Below are 18,611 nucleotides of genomic sequence, written 5' to 3'. Positions count from 1 at the left end.
ATCAAGAAAATGCAAATTGAAAAAATAATCAGATAACATTTCGCAATGACATTTGCAACAATAACAAAAATCAGAAAATAGGAAGAGCGGGGCACTTACGCACTCCTGAGCATTCAAATTAGTACAAACAATTTGAAGTACAATTTGGTAATATTTAGTAAAGGTAGACTTATGGCCCTGGTCAGGCAGCTCAGTTGGTTAGAGCATCATCCTGATATGCCAAGGTTGCAGGTTCAATCTCCAGTCAGGGCACATAGAGGAAGCAACTAATGAATGCATACATAAGGAGAACAACAAATTGATCTCTCTCTCTCTCTCTCTCTCTCTCTCTCTCTCTCTCTCTCTCTCCCTCTATCCCCCCTCTCAAATCAGTAAATAATAAAAAATATTTCAAAAGGTAGACATATGCATAACCTATCATCATAGGTCATTATTACTCTACAAGGGGCTCTTTGTAATATCTGGACACATCTGTGGTCCTCACAACTTGGGGAAGGGGGTGTTACTGACATCTAGTGAGCAGAGGCAGAGGGTGCTGCCCAATAACCCACATTCCACAGGATGGCCCCACAGCAAAGAATTATCTGGCCTCAAATAGTCACAGTCCTGAGGTGGAGAAACTCTGACTTCGAAAAATCCACACGTGCATAAATAAATATGCACATGACTTTCATTGACATATTCTTAAACATGCAAGCAAGTGGAAAAGACAATAAATGACTATATTTAAGGAAATGAATACATTACTTAGACTGGAGTGGTGGTATTTTAAAACAATTTAAATAAATGAACCTAAAGTATATCTGTTAAGAATAGGTCTTAAAAGTTAAAGTTGAGTTAACAAAGCAATTTTTCTGAGTTATGTGTGCAATCTGAATACTACTTATGTAATTTTAAGTACACATAACAATATGTACTTTATAGGTACTTTTATATAATTTAATTTTATTTAAATACTAGAGGCCTGGTACACAAAATTTGTGCATGGGGGTGGGTGTCCCTCAGCTCAGCCTGCATCCTTTCCAATCTAGGACCCCTCGGGGGATGTCTGACTACCGGTTTTCAGACATCCCTTTCACAATCCAGGACCATTGGCTCCTAACCACTCACCTGCTTGCCTTTCTAATGCCCCTAACTGCCCTCCCCTGCCAGCCTGATCTCGCCCCCAACTACCCTCCCCTGCTGGCCTGATCTCACCCGCAAATGCCCTCCCCTGCCAGCCTGATCTCGCCTCCAGCTGCTCTCCCCTGCCGACCTGATCGCTCCTAACTGCCTCTGCCTCAGCCCCCACCACCATGGCTTTGTCTGGAAGGAAGCTAGACATCCAGAAGATGTCAACCGGTCAACCGGTCTAATTAGCATATTACCCTTTTATTAGTATAGACTAAATTGATATATACACATTTGATCATATTTATTTAATATGGTAAGAAAGGAAAAGAATGTGTAGATGGAAGTGTTAATTTTATCTGTGAAGTTTATTTGTAAACAATAGATCTGAAGTAAATGTATCGTAATATTGCTATTTTCATATTTCTGGAAAATGATGCATTGGCTGTCTCTATGTTCCTCTTTTAAAACTTGAAACTTATCTGATATTCAAAATAAATTTTAAATTAAAATTTCAGCATGTCTGTGCTAGCAACACATCAAAAGATACACTAATAAAATAAAGAACAGGCAATTATCTGACTTGTAGATATAGAGGCATAAATAAAATATTAGCAAATTGAATCTAACAGTCCATTAAAAGATGCTCAATGATCAATATTAGGAAATTTAAATATTAGTATACATCACATCAATAAGTAAAAAGAGAAAAATCAATCGACCATTTTAAAAGGTGCCAAAACACAAAACAGCCAACTCCAAAATCTTTTTTTAAATTAGAAGTAAATGGAGTCTTTTGGAAGACATCATATTTAGTGGTGAAGTAGTTCCAGGCTCTTTTTAGCCTTGATTCTAAAGTTGGAATCATTGTGATAAGAGAATATTAAAAGCAATGCCATTGTCAAGAAAGGTAAGACAAAATTACCATCCTTACAAATAATGTGATTGTCCACCTAGAAAATCCAATAAATTAATGCAAATTATTCACTCTAATAGTGTATTTTAGTAAAGTTTGGGGTTCAAAACAATCATATGTATATGTAAAAAGAACACATATATACCAGCCCGTAACCATTTATATAGAAAGACAAGAAGTAGTTCTTGAAATGATGCTGCTAAAAGATGAAATATCTGTAAATGAGGATGACCTATTCAAAACATTCACAAATAAGATGCATTCTGAGAACAAGGGTTTTTGACTCATTAGGCTCCAACCGTGAAAACACATGTACACATATTTACATACACATGTCCTCTTCTATCTGAACAGCTCTGTTTTACCTGTTTTATATGTTGGAATTCCTTAAGATTCAAATTCAGAGTTTTCATGATGGGGAAACTGCTCTGAGGCATTCTATTCTCATGGATAGAATTATTTATCCATCTCTCTGACTTTTCTTTCCAAGCGAATTTCCTACCAATTCCCTCCAAATCTTCTGCCCTCCTGGAACAGCACACCTCATGAACATGCTCATACATCTCCAGGGAATGAATGAATGAATGAATGAATGCCTTCACACTCTTTTGCATGGATTCTCCTCTCTTCCTAGGAAACATTTTTTTTTCTAAAAATTCATCTTGAGTACCTCTGTCCTTTGAGGCTTTCCCTGACTCCTTCCTCTTTCCTTTGTAGTCAGAGGTAATCTCCTCCATCTTCTGAACTCTAGTAGTTTCTGTGCATATCTCTACTGTGGAATTGCTCATGAGTTATATATTTTGACTGCATTGCTGTTTTTCTCCCAAAAGCAAGTATCCTAAGACTTGAGGCCATGAGTGAATCAACTTAATGCATGCAGGTCCTGTCACCATCATTGACACATAGGAGGTTTGCAATCAAATGAATGAATAAATAAGTATTGTTATATGGGTGTGCTCTCATGTGTGTATAAATTTCTAGTTTTATCACAATGATTATAGATATGAATTTTATTTATTTATTCAGTTGGAGACTTCCGTTTGCAAATCACCAGATGCATTTATTTTATTCAATTTGAAAAATTATTGGCCATTTTCTTGGTGAATGTTCCCTCTTCTTTGTTTTTCCTCTTCTCTTTTTCTGAAACTTTTTTTTAGATGCATGCTGTTCTCTCTCATTCTGTTTTTTTCCCCTAACTTCTCTTTTATATTTTTCAACCCTGTATCTCTCTCTGCTTCATTCTGGGTAATTTCTTCTGCTAATTGTTGTCTACCAATCCATTTTTGAGCAGTGATTAGTGTGATGTTTAATGTATACATTAAAATTTAATTTCAGTGACTTTTAAAGTTTCTAAATGTTCTTCTTTGTTCTTTTTCAAATCTGTTTTTTCTTAAATAGTAATTCCTTTTATTTTCTTACATATCCAGTTCTTTTAGTTGTTTTAAACACTTTTGTTACACCGTCTATAACCAGTTTGTAATCAATATTAGCTAAAGTTCTTGAGCTTCTACTGTTGATGTTTCTTATGTCTGCTGACAGAGAGGATTCTTTCTTCCAGTGTTTATTGTTCAGTGAGTGACTTGGTGCCTGTGGGAATCCTGTGTGGCCACAGTGGAGGGTTAGCTTTTTAGAGAAGGTGTCCTTTGGCTCTGGTCAAATGATCTGGGAGTTTTGGAAACCTCGGAGTATTAATATGTTAACTAGAAGCCCGTTGCATGAAGATTCTAGCAATAGGCCTTCCTTCCCTTGGCTACTGGCACCGGTTTTCCTCCGGCACCCGGGACCCAGCCCTTTGGTCTGACCACAGCAGAGAAGCCAAGCCTCTTCAGTCTTCAGTCTTCAGTCTTTAGTCTTCACTCTGGCCAGAGCCTTCAGTCTTCGCTCCACACCTGCATATGCAAATTAACCGCCATCTTTGTTGGGTTAATTTGCATACTCATCCTGATTGGCTGGTGGGCATAGCGGAGTGACACCAATTTGCATGTTTCTCTTTTATTAGTGTAGATTTGTATGTCCTAAAGACATGTGGAGTCTATATTTTATGTTTAAGCCCCTAAAACTAAGAGAGGACTGGCTATGCTTCTGATTTCTCTAGGGAAGACATTTGCCTAACCAGAATCTGTCTGGAAAAGTGTCCTGTTGCTGTCTGTATCTGTGAGGTGGACATGCTCTGGTATCCCTCCCACTGAGGTGGTAGTCTTTGATTGTCCGGCTGTACATAATTTCCAGGGCCAACAACATGTTCTCCTTCCCCATGTGCACTGTAGCACCTTGGTTAACAGAATAAGTCAAAGTTCCCATAAACCAGAGAGTCAGGATGCTGTCCCCTTTCTCAGTGAGATGTTGGCTCTCCCTTTGCAAGCATTTTTTCAGTGTTTCTCATCCACACGGTCTCAGAAGTGTACTAAGCAAGGTGTTCTCTGCTAATGATGTACTTTCTGTTTGAAAAAAATGAAAGGATTTTGTTTTTCTTCACTATACATGCAGAGTAAGTAGTGATTTTAGGTTACTTTAAGATACATGTAGAATAGTTCATCATATTGATGTGTGTGCACATGTGTGATTTTAAAGCCTACATCTACCCAGGAAATGGATGTTACTAAATTTGATTACAGCTAGATATTTTGACAAATTCTAAACACTTATGTGCTTATTTGGGGATTATTGTTAGAGATAGCTAATTCTTAGCTTTAACTTTTAGATTGGTTAATCTAATACTTTTTTTCTGAAATAAAGTCCTCAAAGCAGTATTAACAGAAGGCACTGTGTGGCATTGCTCAGAGTGATGCCATGTTCTTGTTGATGTCCTACTGGGTCATGTATAATATAACGTCTGTGTGATATCCAGGTACAGAACAGTTTGTCCCAGGCATGCTGCAGTATCTCACCTGTTTAAATATTTCACGGTAAACAGAACATCCTGCAACGATGACTGATTTTATTTCTCAATTGTCTCTTACATCAAACGCATTACCTTGGTAAAATAATCCACATGTTGTACCTGTAAACCCTCACCATAAAACTCCTGCCTGCTGATAACCTTTGCAAAATAAATTAATATTAAAAAGAAACCCTAAACACTCAAAACATCAAAGGTTACTCCCAAGTGAGGAATTAAAGTAACAAGATTCTGATATCACCATGAGTATATCCCAGTGAGTCTCTTCAGAAGAAAATAAAACAGCTACTTGAGTCTCTGTTACACAGTAGACCACTTCCACTTATTTTTCATAAAAATGATCACTTTGGTATGTTCTGCTGAACTCCCTGTTGTGTTTCTGTGATGGGGAACTGCCCTGAATCCTCGGTAGGAGCCGTGGCTGGAAGCGCTCAGTGGGTGTAGATTCCCAGGAAGAACAGGCTCTGGGCAAGGCCCACTGTTGGTGCCTGATGAATGGTTCTGGTGAAATCTAAAGGAGTGAACTCATTTTAAGTGGAAGAAGCCAGAAAGAAGAGGCCACTGGGAGTCAATGCAGGAGGAGGGTCCTGGGGATGGACTGACAGGGAAATTCTACCCTTCACTTGAGTCCTTGCTCTCTGCCCCCTCCCTCTTCTGAAAGCTGGATGGAGAGAAGGATCCTGAGAAAAACACCGTGAAAAGAGTGAGCTCCAAAATTGCATGAAGAAATCAGAAAATGGACATGTATGTCTATTTGCCCCTTCATAAAGAATGTTTGCCAAACATTGATTTAATTGAAAGAAATGCTTTTTCTTTATGGTATTGACATGTAAAGCTTACTACAGCAATGAAAGTTCAAATTAAACAGATCAAGCCAATTTGTTGACTGAAAGATGCAACAACATTTCAGTATTTAAAAAACAAAAACAAAATATTTATCTTTTAAAATATTGGTTTACCTTCTTGGATTTAGTAATTAAATAATCATTGATATTATATATTAGCATTATACATAATATGTAATATAATGTATATATGTAGGGTGTCCCCCCAAAAATGTATATATAGTAACAGCTGATAGCTCAATTTTGAAAGTGAAATGTATTTTAATAAACACTGCCTTTATTATTCAAAGTGTGTGTATACATCTTTTGGAACTATATGGCTATCACTTTGTCTTGACAGTTCTGTCTTCCCCACTGTTTCTGGACAAATTTTGTATCTCATTTGTCTTTGAATCCCCAATAATCACAATTCTTGGCACATATAGAAACTCAGTAGTTTTGTTTACTGGACTGAAATTTTATTATCTTAAATTAGCAATTTATAGTAACGAAAACATGGAACTCTCCCCAGTGTACAATCTGTTCAAGTCGGTCTTTATGAAGCTTCTTTGCTTCATCAGAGCAGCATAGATCTACTGCAGCACGGTTAGCTGAGTTCAAGCAATTTTCACAGTCTAAATTTTCATTTAAAAATCTTACCTCTTAGTGAGTAATGAGAGTGGGAACCTTGCTTTATTCAGATTTATGACCTTGTGATTGGTATTAAATTAAACATTTAGAGATAGAATGAATAAATTGACTAATGAAAGAAACTGTCTTATTTCCTGTGATAAGAATGTCCATCCAATGAAAAAAAAATGAATGTTCTGGCAGAAAAGAAGAAAAGTATGAAAATATTTTTATGAGCATAAACACTGTGATTTTAGCATCCTACGCTAGACAAATTAAATCATGGTTGATAGAATGTTGTCTTTAAATTTCTGCTTTAACTACAGGACTATTATTTGCTAAGATCATATCTAAATATGTAGTGGTTGCTGAAATGCAAAATAACCTAGTAGCATATCATTAAACCCGACAGCGATTCCCTGATCTAGATCATTAGAGAGCTGTAGTACAGTTGTTTGAATGTAATATCATCAACATTTTAAGTGTCCTACATTCTCTGATGTTTTAAAATGGAGTTTGTTTTTTTCTTTGCCTAAAACGTGTGATGGATGCCATGACTTTCAATTTCAGGAGGAAGAAATTTCCTATCTGAAAACAGAGATTGGTGGGCAGTGAGGACATTTGGAATAGTTGGCGTTAGCTGATTAAGGTTCTAAGCCAGAGTAGTAAAAACAAAGCTCAACACATGACGGAATTTAATACGAGGTGTTTTTCTTCTTCTCACTCCACCTCCTCTGGATTTCTAGCCTATTACCACAGGGAGAGTTCCTGCTTGCAGTAGTGCTGGTGACAGACACATCATTCTGCAAGAGGGAATTTAAAAAGGAGAAGGAGAAAAAAAGAAAGAGGCCAGCCCACTTTATCCTTAAATAAAACTTTCCTAAGAAAATCATCTTTTTATCCAGAAAGGAAAAAGGAAATAGGGCATGCGGACTCTTTTTTAAAAAAAAATATTTTTATTGATTTCAGAGAGGAAGGGAGAAATAGAAACATCAATAATGAGAGAGAATCATTGATCAGCTGCCTCCTGCATGCCCCTCCCCGCGCCCCCCTCCCCCCAACACACACACACTGGGGATTGAGCCCACAACCCAGGCATATGCTCTTGACCGGAATCAAACGTGCAACTCTTCAGTCTGCAGGCCAACGCTCTATCCACTGAGCCAAGCCGGCTAGGGCAGGACTCTCCTTTTTAAAATAATGATTATGGTTTTTAACTTCATTAGTTCATTTAATTAACTAATTATGTGAATTAATTATTTCTTTCTTAACTTTAAGTTTTAGATTCCCTAACAAATCAATTCTTCCTCATTTTAGAAGCTTTTATTTTCATGAAAGTTGAAAATCAGAATTCACTCTGAAGTGTTTGATAACTTAAATACTGAAATTATTAGAAACAACATATTGGGTTTTAAAAAAAGCTCCTAGAAGGATTTGTGTAATGTCTAAAAAATCCACAGTACAAAAATTTTATATTTATTTCTAAAGAAATATAGTTTTGTACTTTTGAAAATGGAAGATAAATTTGACAATGAAGATGCATCTGAGTTTCATTATATACCTCCTTATATTTTTATTAACATCTGTAATAAGTGGAATTGGTTTAGAAAACTGTAAAGTTACTTCTATAAAGAATAATATTGGCCGAATAGTAGCAGTAATAAAAGGTTCATTTAATTTCTGCTAGATCAGGATATCGTTTCATTCCTTTAGTGCATGATAAGTATCACATGGTCTTACTCCTATGTGGAATCTAATGAACAAAATAAAATGATGAACAAAACAGATCCAGAGACAGTGAAACATGCAACAGACTGACCTATTTCAAAGGAAAGTCTGGGGGCCTGGGACAGACAAGGATGGAAAGAAATTAATCAAAGAACTTCTATGCACATATGCATAACCCATAGATAAATAACAGTGAGGGGGAAGTCCTGGGGAGGGCAGGAGTCGTGTGGAGGGGGGTCAATGGGGAAAAAAAGGACATCTGTTATACTTTCAACAATAAAAATAAAAAATATTGAGGAAAAAGTTAAAACAGAATGTTAATTATTCCTTTGGGTTGATAAACATAATCAACCGGGATAATCATGCCTACTGTTCTTGAATATTCCAGAGTACATTTTTGGAAAAATTAATCTTAAACATTTATTATGGATTCAGTACTTTTCTATGTAGCTCATTGCTTTTTTGTATTCTTTTTTTAAAAAAAATATATTTTATTGATTTTTTTTTTAAATATATTTTATTGATTTTTCACAGAGAGGAAGGGAAAGAGATAGAAAGTTAGAAACATCGATGAGAGAGAAACATCGATCAGCTGCCTCCCGCACATCTCCCACTGGGGATGTGCCCGCAACCCAGGTACATGCCCTCGACCGGAATCGAACCTGGGACCCTTCAGTCCGCAGGCCGACGCTCTATCCACTGAGCCAAACCGGTTTCGGCAACTTTTTTGTATTCTTGTATAAATTACTTGGGTATCTCCTCTTAATATCTCAAAGTGAAAATATCACATCTGGAACTAAAGCACATCAGCTGACCTTTAATAATAATCTTTTCAGAACTTTTGACTTTCAGTTAATTTCTAAATGTGAAGATATAATGATATTTAAGCAACTTGCTTGGGTCTTTTCTGAGAATTTTCTTTTATGTAGAAGGATTTTAACCTAAACACACAATACTACATGGTCAGGGACCACTTACTTAGAGTATTAACCTATCATTTAAGCTCCGTTTATGATTTTATGAATAGGGTTTTGTTATTAAAAGGTAGAAATATTGAATAGTGTTCAGCATGCAGGTAGAAATATTGGAGTAGTTAAAAGAATTTTATAACTAACCTGAGAATAAATAAAGAGCTTACTCTGAGTGCTAATGACTTCTTTCCAATCATTTTTCTTTTACATTATCTTGGCTCTGTTTCAAAAAATTATGTATGTTGTAATATTGTAAGTGAATTACATTTTTATGTGATATACCATGTTGTTGAAAATATGTAACATACTTAAAATCACAGCGACAGGTAACACAGAGATACCTTTCTAGAATCAAACCCAGGACCTTTCAGTCCAAGGGGTGGTGCTTATCCACTGAGCCAAAATGGCTAGGGCTGTAAGATTCTGTTTTGGATGTGTGCTGGTGTGGCCTTGGTGCATGGGTCCGGATGAGCAGGAAAAGAAACCTGGGGGTGCAGGTGACGGGAGGTGGTGGCAAAGAGCAAAGAGCAGATGATGTGGGCCCTGGCAAGCTGTGCTGGGGAGTTCACGAAAGGAGCAAGGCTTTGATTCGGGAAGTGAGCTCACTGAATTTCCATTCTGAAGAGAGAACTTTGACTGCAATGCGGAAAATGGATTGGAGGTAAGCAGGACTGGGTACCTGAAGATACAGGTTCCTACAGTGTGTGGAGGATTTGAAAGGAGGGAAATGGAGCCTGGTACAGCCCCAGGGCATAAGGTGAGCTAAGCTTATCTCTAGATGCTGGAGGTGGTGGAATATGGAGAGGGAGGCACACCTCTTAAATTCCCAGTGAATGTAGAATCAACCCCCTTAGGCAAATTTCCACAGGGTATTGGAGGAGAAATAAGTTTGAACATTATGAATATCCTAGTAGTGAAACTGAAAGGAGAGAGAAACATGGTAGATACTAGCCTTAAATCATTTGAGAGGATATTAAAATTCCCTTTTGTGCCTACCAAATCAAAAGAACTTGCTTGACATATTTGTGGGTTGCAGTCAACATGGTATTTTTCACAGGGATAGCAGTACATAATCATTTTTTAAAAATATGTTTATTGATTTCATAGAGGAAGGGAGAGGGAGAGAGAGATAAACATCAATGATGAGAGAAAAATCATTGATCAGCTGCCTCCTGCATGCCACCTACTGGGGACTGAGCCTGCAACCTGGGCATGTGCCCTGACTGGGAATCTAACTGTAACCTTGTGGTTCATAGGTTGATGCTCAACCCCTGAGCCATACCAGCCCAGCAGTACATAATCATTTGATGCAAGTTCATTGGTGGGTCCCAGAAGAACTCAGGAAACAATGCATATATCAGTAGTAACTCAGTAAGTGCTCCTGTGTTTCAATGGCCTATTCTGTAATATTTACATATTACAGCAGCTTCCTTGCCCGTGCCAACCTCAGTCAGTATTTAAGACACAGGGTTATGTTTATGCTTCATGATAGTATTACAGATGTGACCTTTCACAACACCTTACACTATGCTTTTTCATCACCATTTCTCCTGAGGGGGATGGTAGCACCTGTTCAAGCTTGGCTGACCCATATGTCTGCGTGCATATATGCTGCCCATCCCCATCCACAGAGCAGGAGCAAGCCTGAGACTCACTGGGGGTGAATTACAGAAAGCTCCTCCTCCACCACCCCTCACCGCTGCAGCCCTGGGCCTTGGCTTGTTGGAAACAAGCTCATGAAAGCCAGACCAAGCCACACATCCTGAGCAGAACCTTTCCCCCTTCGCACTCTCAGTTCCCTGTGAGAAGGAAAAGGTGCTTCTTCCGGTGGCAGCGGGGGCCCAAGCCCGACACAGGCTTGAAGACTGGATGCAGGCAGGGGTGTGGGCCCCTCCACACTTGTCCGAGGCCCTTGGTGCAGGACACAGCCACTGCGTTCCTGTGTCTCCACCCCTAGCTCTCTGAATGGTCAGGAAAGAAGTTAGTTAACCATAACCACTCACTGTTTGAAAGATGGTAAGAGTTTAATTTGTTCCACCAGATGTTTTGACGAAATATACTGACTGATTAGAAAAATATGGACAAACTATTCTGGGAATGTCATAAGACCCAAAGTCTCTCTGAATGCGTAATTTATTAAATGGATTCTGTTCTTTTCCTGAATTTATTAAATGATTCTGTGCTTTTCCTGAAGACCACTGGCAGGGTTTCCTCTTTCCAATCAAAACAGTTTGCAGCTAACATATTAACATTCTCATTGGTGGAGACTTGTGTATCTGAAACTATGTTAATAACAATCTTAATCATATTCTGTTGGGAGCGGGGAGGGTTTAGAGTTTGTTAATACTTTCCAGGTAGTTTCAAGACAATAAAGAACAGAATTTCTGTTTGAGGAGTAAGGTGGGGATGGGAGGGCGAGAAGCAGCACTTTGCCATCTTCATTAGTAAACCGTAAACAGGGTTCTCTTTATTGTTGCCAACTGTTTGATTTTTGCCTTACCTGGTTTCTGCTTACATATTAAATGTCCCCAAGTCAAGGCAGCTCTGCCCACAAGAGAGAAGACCTTGTTCTTTTGTATTTATGCTTCTGATAAAACACTGAGCCAAACATCCTGTTTACAGTCTATGAGCCTCTGACTTGGTAAACGGGCCGCCCTCGTGCTTTTAAGGACATTGTATATCGTTTCTTTACATGTGAGTCTTTATTCCCCGTGTGTGTGCCTTGGGCACACAAGCAGTCCTTTCCTGCCTCTGAGTGGGGGTGCCTGGTGAACCTGGGCAGGGCAGCTGTTTTTTTGTTTATTCTCTTAGTTGGTTTTCTTTTCTTTCCTTTTCTTTCTTTTCTTTTTCTTTTCTTTTCTTCCTTCCTTCCTTCCTTCCTTCCTTTCTTTTTTTCTTTCTTACTTTCTTTCTTTCTCTCCCTTTCTTCCTTTCTTCTTTCTTTATAGTTGACATATAACATAGTGCAAGTTTAAAGTGTAAACATGTTGGTTTGATACATTTATATACTGCAGCGGTTCTCAACCTGTGGGTCGCGACCCCTTTGGTGGTCGAACGACCCTTTCACAGGGGTCGCCTAAGACCATCCTGCATATCAGATATTTTCATGACGATTCATAACAGTAGCAACATTACAGTTATGAAGTAGCAACGAGAATAATTTTATGGTTGAGTCACAACATGAGGAACTGTATTAAAAGGGCCAGAAGGTTGAGAACCACTGATATACTGCAATAATTGTCACCTAATTATTATTTCTTTTTCGCGGTGAGAATGATTAAATTCTAGTCACCTAGCACTTTGAAGTAATAGTCCAGTATTGTTGACTGAAATCACTACTCTATGTGCTAGATCTCCAGAACTTACTCATCTGCTGGTTGCCAGTTTGCCGTGTGAATGCAACACTGTGAGACAGCAGGCAGGGGCACCAGGGGGGTCACGGGGCCTTGAAATTCCAAGGTAGAGTTTTTGCAAATGGCCATTGTTTGTATTTGATATTCAGATCATGCTACCTTGAATTTCCAGTCTTTATGTAGGAGTGGCACCATAGGCTAGGGCAGTGATGGCAAACCTTTTGAGCTCGGCATGTCAGCCAGCATTTTGAAAAACGCTAACTTAACTCTGGTGCCGTGTCACATATAGAATTTTTCTGATATTCACAACCATAGTAAAACAAAGACTTATATTTTTGATTTTTATTTTAAATATTTAAATGCCATTTAACAAAGAAAAATCAACCAAAAAAATGAGTTCATGTGTCACCTCTGACATGCGTGTCATAGGTTTGCCATCACTGGGCTAGGGGGTGGCGGTTTTAATTTGTCCCTTTATGCAGTACATTCTCAAGGAGTTTTCATTGTGTACTCTTGTTAACACAGGAAAATTCTCCTGTGATTTAATGCATGACTTAAGTTTATCCATATGTTCTCAGAGGGCCTAAAAAACTTAGTTCAGGATCTTCTTTTCTTTACCACAAAGCATAAGTATCAGCACAAACTGTCACACACATTCACATGTACACCGTACAGTCACACACACAGTTCACACATGATTTTGTCTATAAATTAAATTTGACCTACCTTGGAAGATATATCACTGTAACGCTACTTGCCATGACAGTCAACAAATTGGAACAACGGAATAATTCATTAGAAAAAGCACATAGTCAACATTGGTGGTTACTGACTTATTTTAAATAAATTTAACTTGCAATGAAAATGTCTTCTTATACAAAGCCCAAACAGAATTTTGCAATGCTCAATTTTGACACATTTTTACTTTGTTTGCTATTTTGTTTCTTGTAAATGAAAACAAAGATATTTGTATATTTGATGCAGGTGTGCTTTTTCATGCTGATCTATAAAAATGAGATTTATAAACTTGCTAAAAAACAACAACAACAACAACAAACCACTATCAAATGTGGTAAACAGAGGAAGTATGAAACCCCAAAGAAACTACAAAACACTTTTCTAGAACTAATAAATGAGGTAGGCAAGTCATTGGAGCAGGGGTGAAACCAGCTATCACTGAATTCCATTCTTATGTCAAAGATGCTTGGGTCATGCCTGGAGATCTCACCGGGGTCTCCCCAGGGACCTCTCCGAGAGGAAGCTGGGCCCTGAGGCATGTCCCAGGCTTCTGTTGGGCTGTGAGCTATCCCGATTCACACTAGTAAAGCAAGTAGAGAGTTGGGTCAGAAAATAGTACATTAATAGTGAAATGCCTTGTGAAATCTTCAAACTTCATGAGATTTTGCATTCAATTAAAATATATCTATATCTCATAATAATTTCATTGCTTAGTTTTTGTCCTCCCACATTTTCAAGCAAATAATATAAGTTAGGAAGATGCCTAATGAGGCTGTTCAATCTCTCTTTTCCTGCCATCTCCCCTGCAGGAAACATATAATTGAGCTTGAGAAGAGCTGAGGAGTTAGGACAGAGTGTGTGTTGGTTGGCTAATGACTGGACTGGTTACGTTAAACAAGTTTTGATTTCCTTAGACCTCGAATGGGCACAATACTAGCTCTTGTCATGATCAATGTGGAGAGATTAACTGAAGAAGTGCTTTTAAATATCCAGTCAATGATTTGACACGTGGCTGTTCTCTTTGAGTGGAATTAATCAAACAGTATACATCCATCTGTAACTTTTAATATTATACAGCCCACATGTCACAGTCTTGTACTCCAAAGTAGAAACAACATCTAGAGCATTCCCTGGATCTGCCAATGTTAGAAACAAAATGACAATGATTCTTCATTCAACCAATGATACAGTCTCTGATGTTCCTGACTCTGGACATTGAGATATTTGTATGTTGCCAAACATTACTGTGCCAAGTTATGAGTTAAAATGAGGTAATTAAAAAAGCAGATTGAGCTATAAGTTTATGATTTTGAGTCATGAAATGTTAATTGAAAATATATCGAACCCTGAGTACTAAGGTTTGAATGCTGGGAATTGTGTGACAATTAGTTAATAGGTGACAAAGTTGGAAACTCAGATAAAATACTTGCAGAGATTTATTTCGGGTGGTTTTCAACCACTGTGTTGAGATTAGTGGGAAAATATCAAGGAGGTATAGTTGATCTGTAACCCACAACCACAACCATTCCTATTTTTAAGTGTTAAAAATGCCTGGAAATGCTATGGTAAATATTGCACATGTGATTGTCAACTTTCAAGTGATTCACATCAGGGAAAATTAGCCAAGAAGTGAGAACTATGATCTTTTCCTTCTATCTATTACTTTTATCTAAGAAAACAGAAAAGCATATCTTATAGATTAAAACATTTTTCATTATTGAAAGCATTTGTTAAAATTTCTCAAAATGTCTCTCACTTCATTCGGCTTAGTTATTAGTGTGATTAAGAGCTTTGTTGCACAGAACACTTTGACTAAGAGCTCCCACATATGCAAAATATTTTCTTTCCAAGAAATACTCATATCTTGCATATACATTGCATGCTGAGTACAGAACACATACCATGCACAATATCTTATTTCATCCTCATAGAAGCATCATGAACTAAACATGAAGAATTTTTAAATTTTATTTTTTATCTATTTTCTCCATTTTATAAATAATAAAAGGTTTAAAATGTCATCAGAAAGGGGCAAACGGGACTCAACTCTGAGTCTTCAGATTCTTAGTTGTAATATTTTAATAGGCATATTCTTCAAGTATTTTTCTGTCCTTGTATGTGGTTTTGCTATTAAATGATGTCAAAGGGAAATGAGTACTTTTAATTTCCAAAAAAAAACTTTTAATTTTTTATACTAACCTCATTTTAAGCTAGTTTTGCTGATAACTAAAAATGATATTTCCAGTGAAATCATCCCAGATACTGTTGAAGAGTGGGAGAAATTTAAAAGTTTTGTAGAAGACACTGAGTTCTATATTTTTGACAATTTTCATGCCAACAAATGTTCTGGCTACAGAGGAGAAAGAGCAATTTCAAAGCATCATTCCTGCCATCAGGCAAACTGCCCTCTAAAAGTCTCTATTTTGATTGAATTCCTCCTGGACTATTACATAATTAACAGCCATGTCTACAACTACCAAGATTAATTTCACATTGCTGCTTCCACCCAGAATTTAACTGAAGTAAAAACTGTTACGAGAATAAGGAGAATTGAGAGTGGTTATAATTTCTTACTATTAAGACCTTCATTAGGAAAACTGAAGCCACGGAACAGTGGCTCCTCTACTCCCCTGAGATGCCACCCCCGTTGGACCCCTGACTCCTCACCTTTCTCAGTGGGAAACTCACCCGCCACTGTAGTCCTGATTCAAACCCCTCTCCCTTCCTCAGCCACTTCCTTCTCTTCACCACACCTGCCCCGACAACTCCCTTTCTCTTAGTTTTTTATCCCATCTTTATGTGTTTCTGTCTCAGCATATGAATATTTTGATCTCTCCCACTCCACACCCCAGAGACTGGACTGTTTTATCTCTATCCTTCACATGATTGATAAAGAGAAGTCCGCACAGACCCCACTTCCACACCACAGCCTGCAGTCCGTGTCCTCCCCACACCACCAACTGCTTCCTCTGACTACGGTTTATTCTCTGCCCATGTCAGTCAATCTTCAAAATATGTGCTCCCTTTGTTGTGATGACTGATTACGTTTAATTTCTCTACTTCCTCCCTGAACACTCAACTCTTTCTTCACCCCTAAAATTTTAGCATCGCCAGTTCATTCACTCCATGTTTTGTGTTTTTTTTTTTGCATGGTGATCATTTCCAGATTTTATTCTCAAATCTTTTCTGAGTTTCAGGTCCCTAAGGCCAATCATTTCTTTGAACTCCACTTGAACTTTAATAAGAAGTTCAAAGTCAACAGGACTAACATAAAATATAAGACTTTCTCTGTCAAGAGATTTCCTCTTCCTCTTGAGAACACTCTTTGGTTGAATGAGTCCACAGTCCATTCTTTTCCCCAGATAGAAACTTGAAAGGCACCATTGACACATCTCCTTTCTCTCCCCCCTGTATCCGATCTGCCCCCTCATCCTGCAAATCCAGCCTCCTGGATGCCTCTCTATATCTCCTTTTCTTCACCACTGGTGGTCTCTCAGTTGCCTTATCTCTTTCCAGGTAATCTTTCACGGGGATACCAGAATGTTCTATCTGAAACGACAATCTGCTCTTGTCATTTTGTTTCATGACCGTTAGCACTACCCATTACCTCCAAGACATAGTTGAAACTCTTCTGCAAGGCATACGAAACTCTGGCTACGTCCCCAACCTCATCCATCTCTGCTCCTGTCACCACCAGTGGTCGGCAAACTGCGGCTCACGAGCCACATGCGGCTCTTTGGTCCCTTGAGTGGGGCTCTTCCACAAAATACTGACTTCTGCGCATGGGCCACGAAGTTTCAATCGCACTGTACATGTGCGCCCACACGTGGTATTTTGTGGAAGAGCCACACTCAAGGGGCCAAAGAGCCGCATGTGGCTCGCGAGCCAAAGTTTGCTGACCACTGCCATAGACTCCAATTTTGCTGATCTTCCCACGCTTCCCATATACATCAGGCACACTCAATCCTGTGTTCCTTTGTGTGTGTTGCTAATTTTTAATGAATGTCCTTAAACATTTGTTTGGCAGATTCTTATTGAAGTGTCAGTTCTTGAAACCAAAGCTTCTTTCTCTCCTACAACCATTCCTCATCATGTTCTTCAAGGTTTGGTCCCCTCCTGGGCCACTTGCTAACCCCTCCCATTCATGTCTATTGTTCTAGTTCCATATTGTGTTGTAGCTACCTCTTCTCTTGCCTTTGCCCTGGATACATATTTTTGTTTTGGCTGTTGAGCTTCCAGGGGTGAGCTCTTTATCTTTATATCCTCAGCTGGCTAGCATTGCATATTTGGCAGGTGATTCTTATGTGTTTGTTGAATGAAAGGAATAAATCAATGACATAACCAACCACTTCGTAATTAAAAGATACCGACAAGAAGAAATAATAAGTTACTTTAAATTAACGCTCTTTAATAAACATATTAATGACACCGCGTATGATAGGACCCACTAAATTTCTGTGTGAAATACATAAAACACCGTGACCTTCTCTTTTCAGAAGGAAGGGTGCAGCTAAGGTGAGAACCGAGTAAAACTGTAAATATGTTCTGGTACAACAAGAACCGTTTTTGTTTCCTGCCTGAAACATCATGTGCTATTATGTATCCAAGCCTTATAAACACATGGGTGCGCAATGTCCAGGCGATCTGCATTATCCTGGAGGCCAACGATGGCCGCAGTGACTTGTCACCACTGCAGCTTGACCAGGAGCCAAGCTATAATGCTGTGTGCGCTTTATCTTCACAGGTATTTGAACCAGACCCTAAGAGACGACCTATCAACAGCAGAGCATTCCCTGAACAGGGAGAGGTTTGCTGTTTTGAAACAAGCCTTGAATGTAGTTGGCTTCAGTAACTTGGTGAGTTATAAATATTTCACTGAGAAAACAACCTTGCACTAATTTATTAAAGTTAATCTTTCAAAAACTTTTACCGAGTCCCTATCACATTCCGGATGTGGTTGCACACACGGGTGAGTCAGCAGAGAACGAACCCCAATCGGATCTCTGCCCCCGGAGTTTACATTCTAGTGGGGAGGTAGACATACCCAAGGTGGTCAGGTCACAGGTACTGCGAAGACCAACAGGGAGTGACAAGAGGAGGGCTGCTACCTCCCAGAGGGTGGCCAAGGAGCCCTTCTCCCAAAGGAACCCTGTGAGCCACACAGATGAAAAGAATTTACATTGACAAGCATAAGAGAAAATCGGCAGAGCTGAAGGAACGAACTGTTTATTGGTGAGAATCACTGTATTACAATATCTTCCTGAATAATATAAAGCTTTTTCACCCCTTTTAATTGAATTTATTGTGGTGAGGCTGGTTAACAAAATCATACATGTTAGGTGCACATCGTCTGTACACTGTATTGAGTGTTCACCACCCCAAGTCAAATTTTCATTTATCACTATTTATGCCCCCTAAACCTTTCTCCACCTCCCCCTACCC

The 18,611-nt window shown here is 38.6% G+C and overlaps 1 protein-coding gene across 1 annotated transcript in view; it reads left to right on the top strand.

Moving 5' to 3' along the window:
• MYO16 (myosin XVI) overlaps nt 1-18,611 on the top strand; it is a 418,102-nt gene that overhangs the window by 159,069 nt on the left and 240,422 nt on the right. Inside the window, exon 16 of the mRNA XM_081084505.1 lies at nt 17,914-18,025. Coding sequence (XP_080940631.1) covers nt 17,914-18,025 — 112 coding nt within the window. The remainder of the gene's footprint in view (nt 1-17,913; nt 18,026-18,611) is intronic.

Source organism: Myotis nattereri (assembly GCF_964212035.1).
Source record: "Myotis nattereri genome assembly, chromosome: 2".
NCBI classification, from domain to species: domain Eukaryota; kingdom Metazoa; phylum Chordata; class Mammalia; order Chiroptera; family Vespertilionidae; genus Myotis; species Myotis nattereri.
Note: the sequence above shows the minus strand (reverse complement) of the source record. Positions and strands in the feature narration are given on the sequence as shown.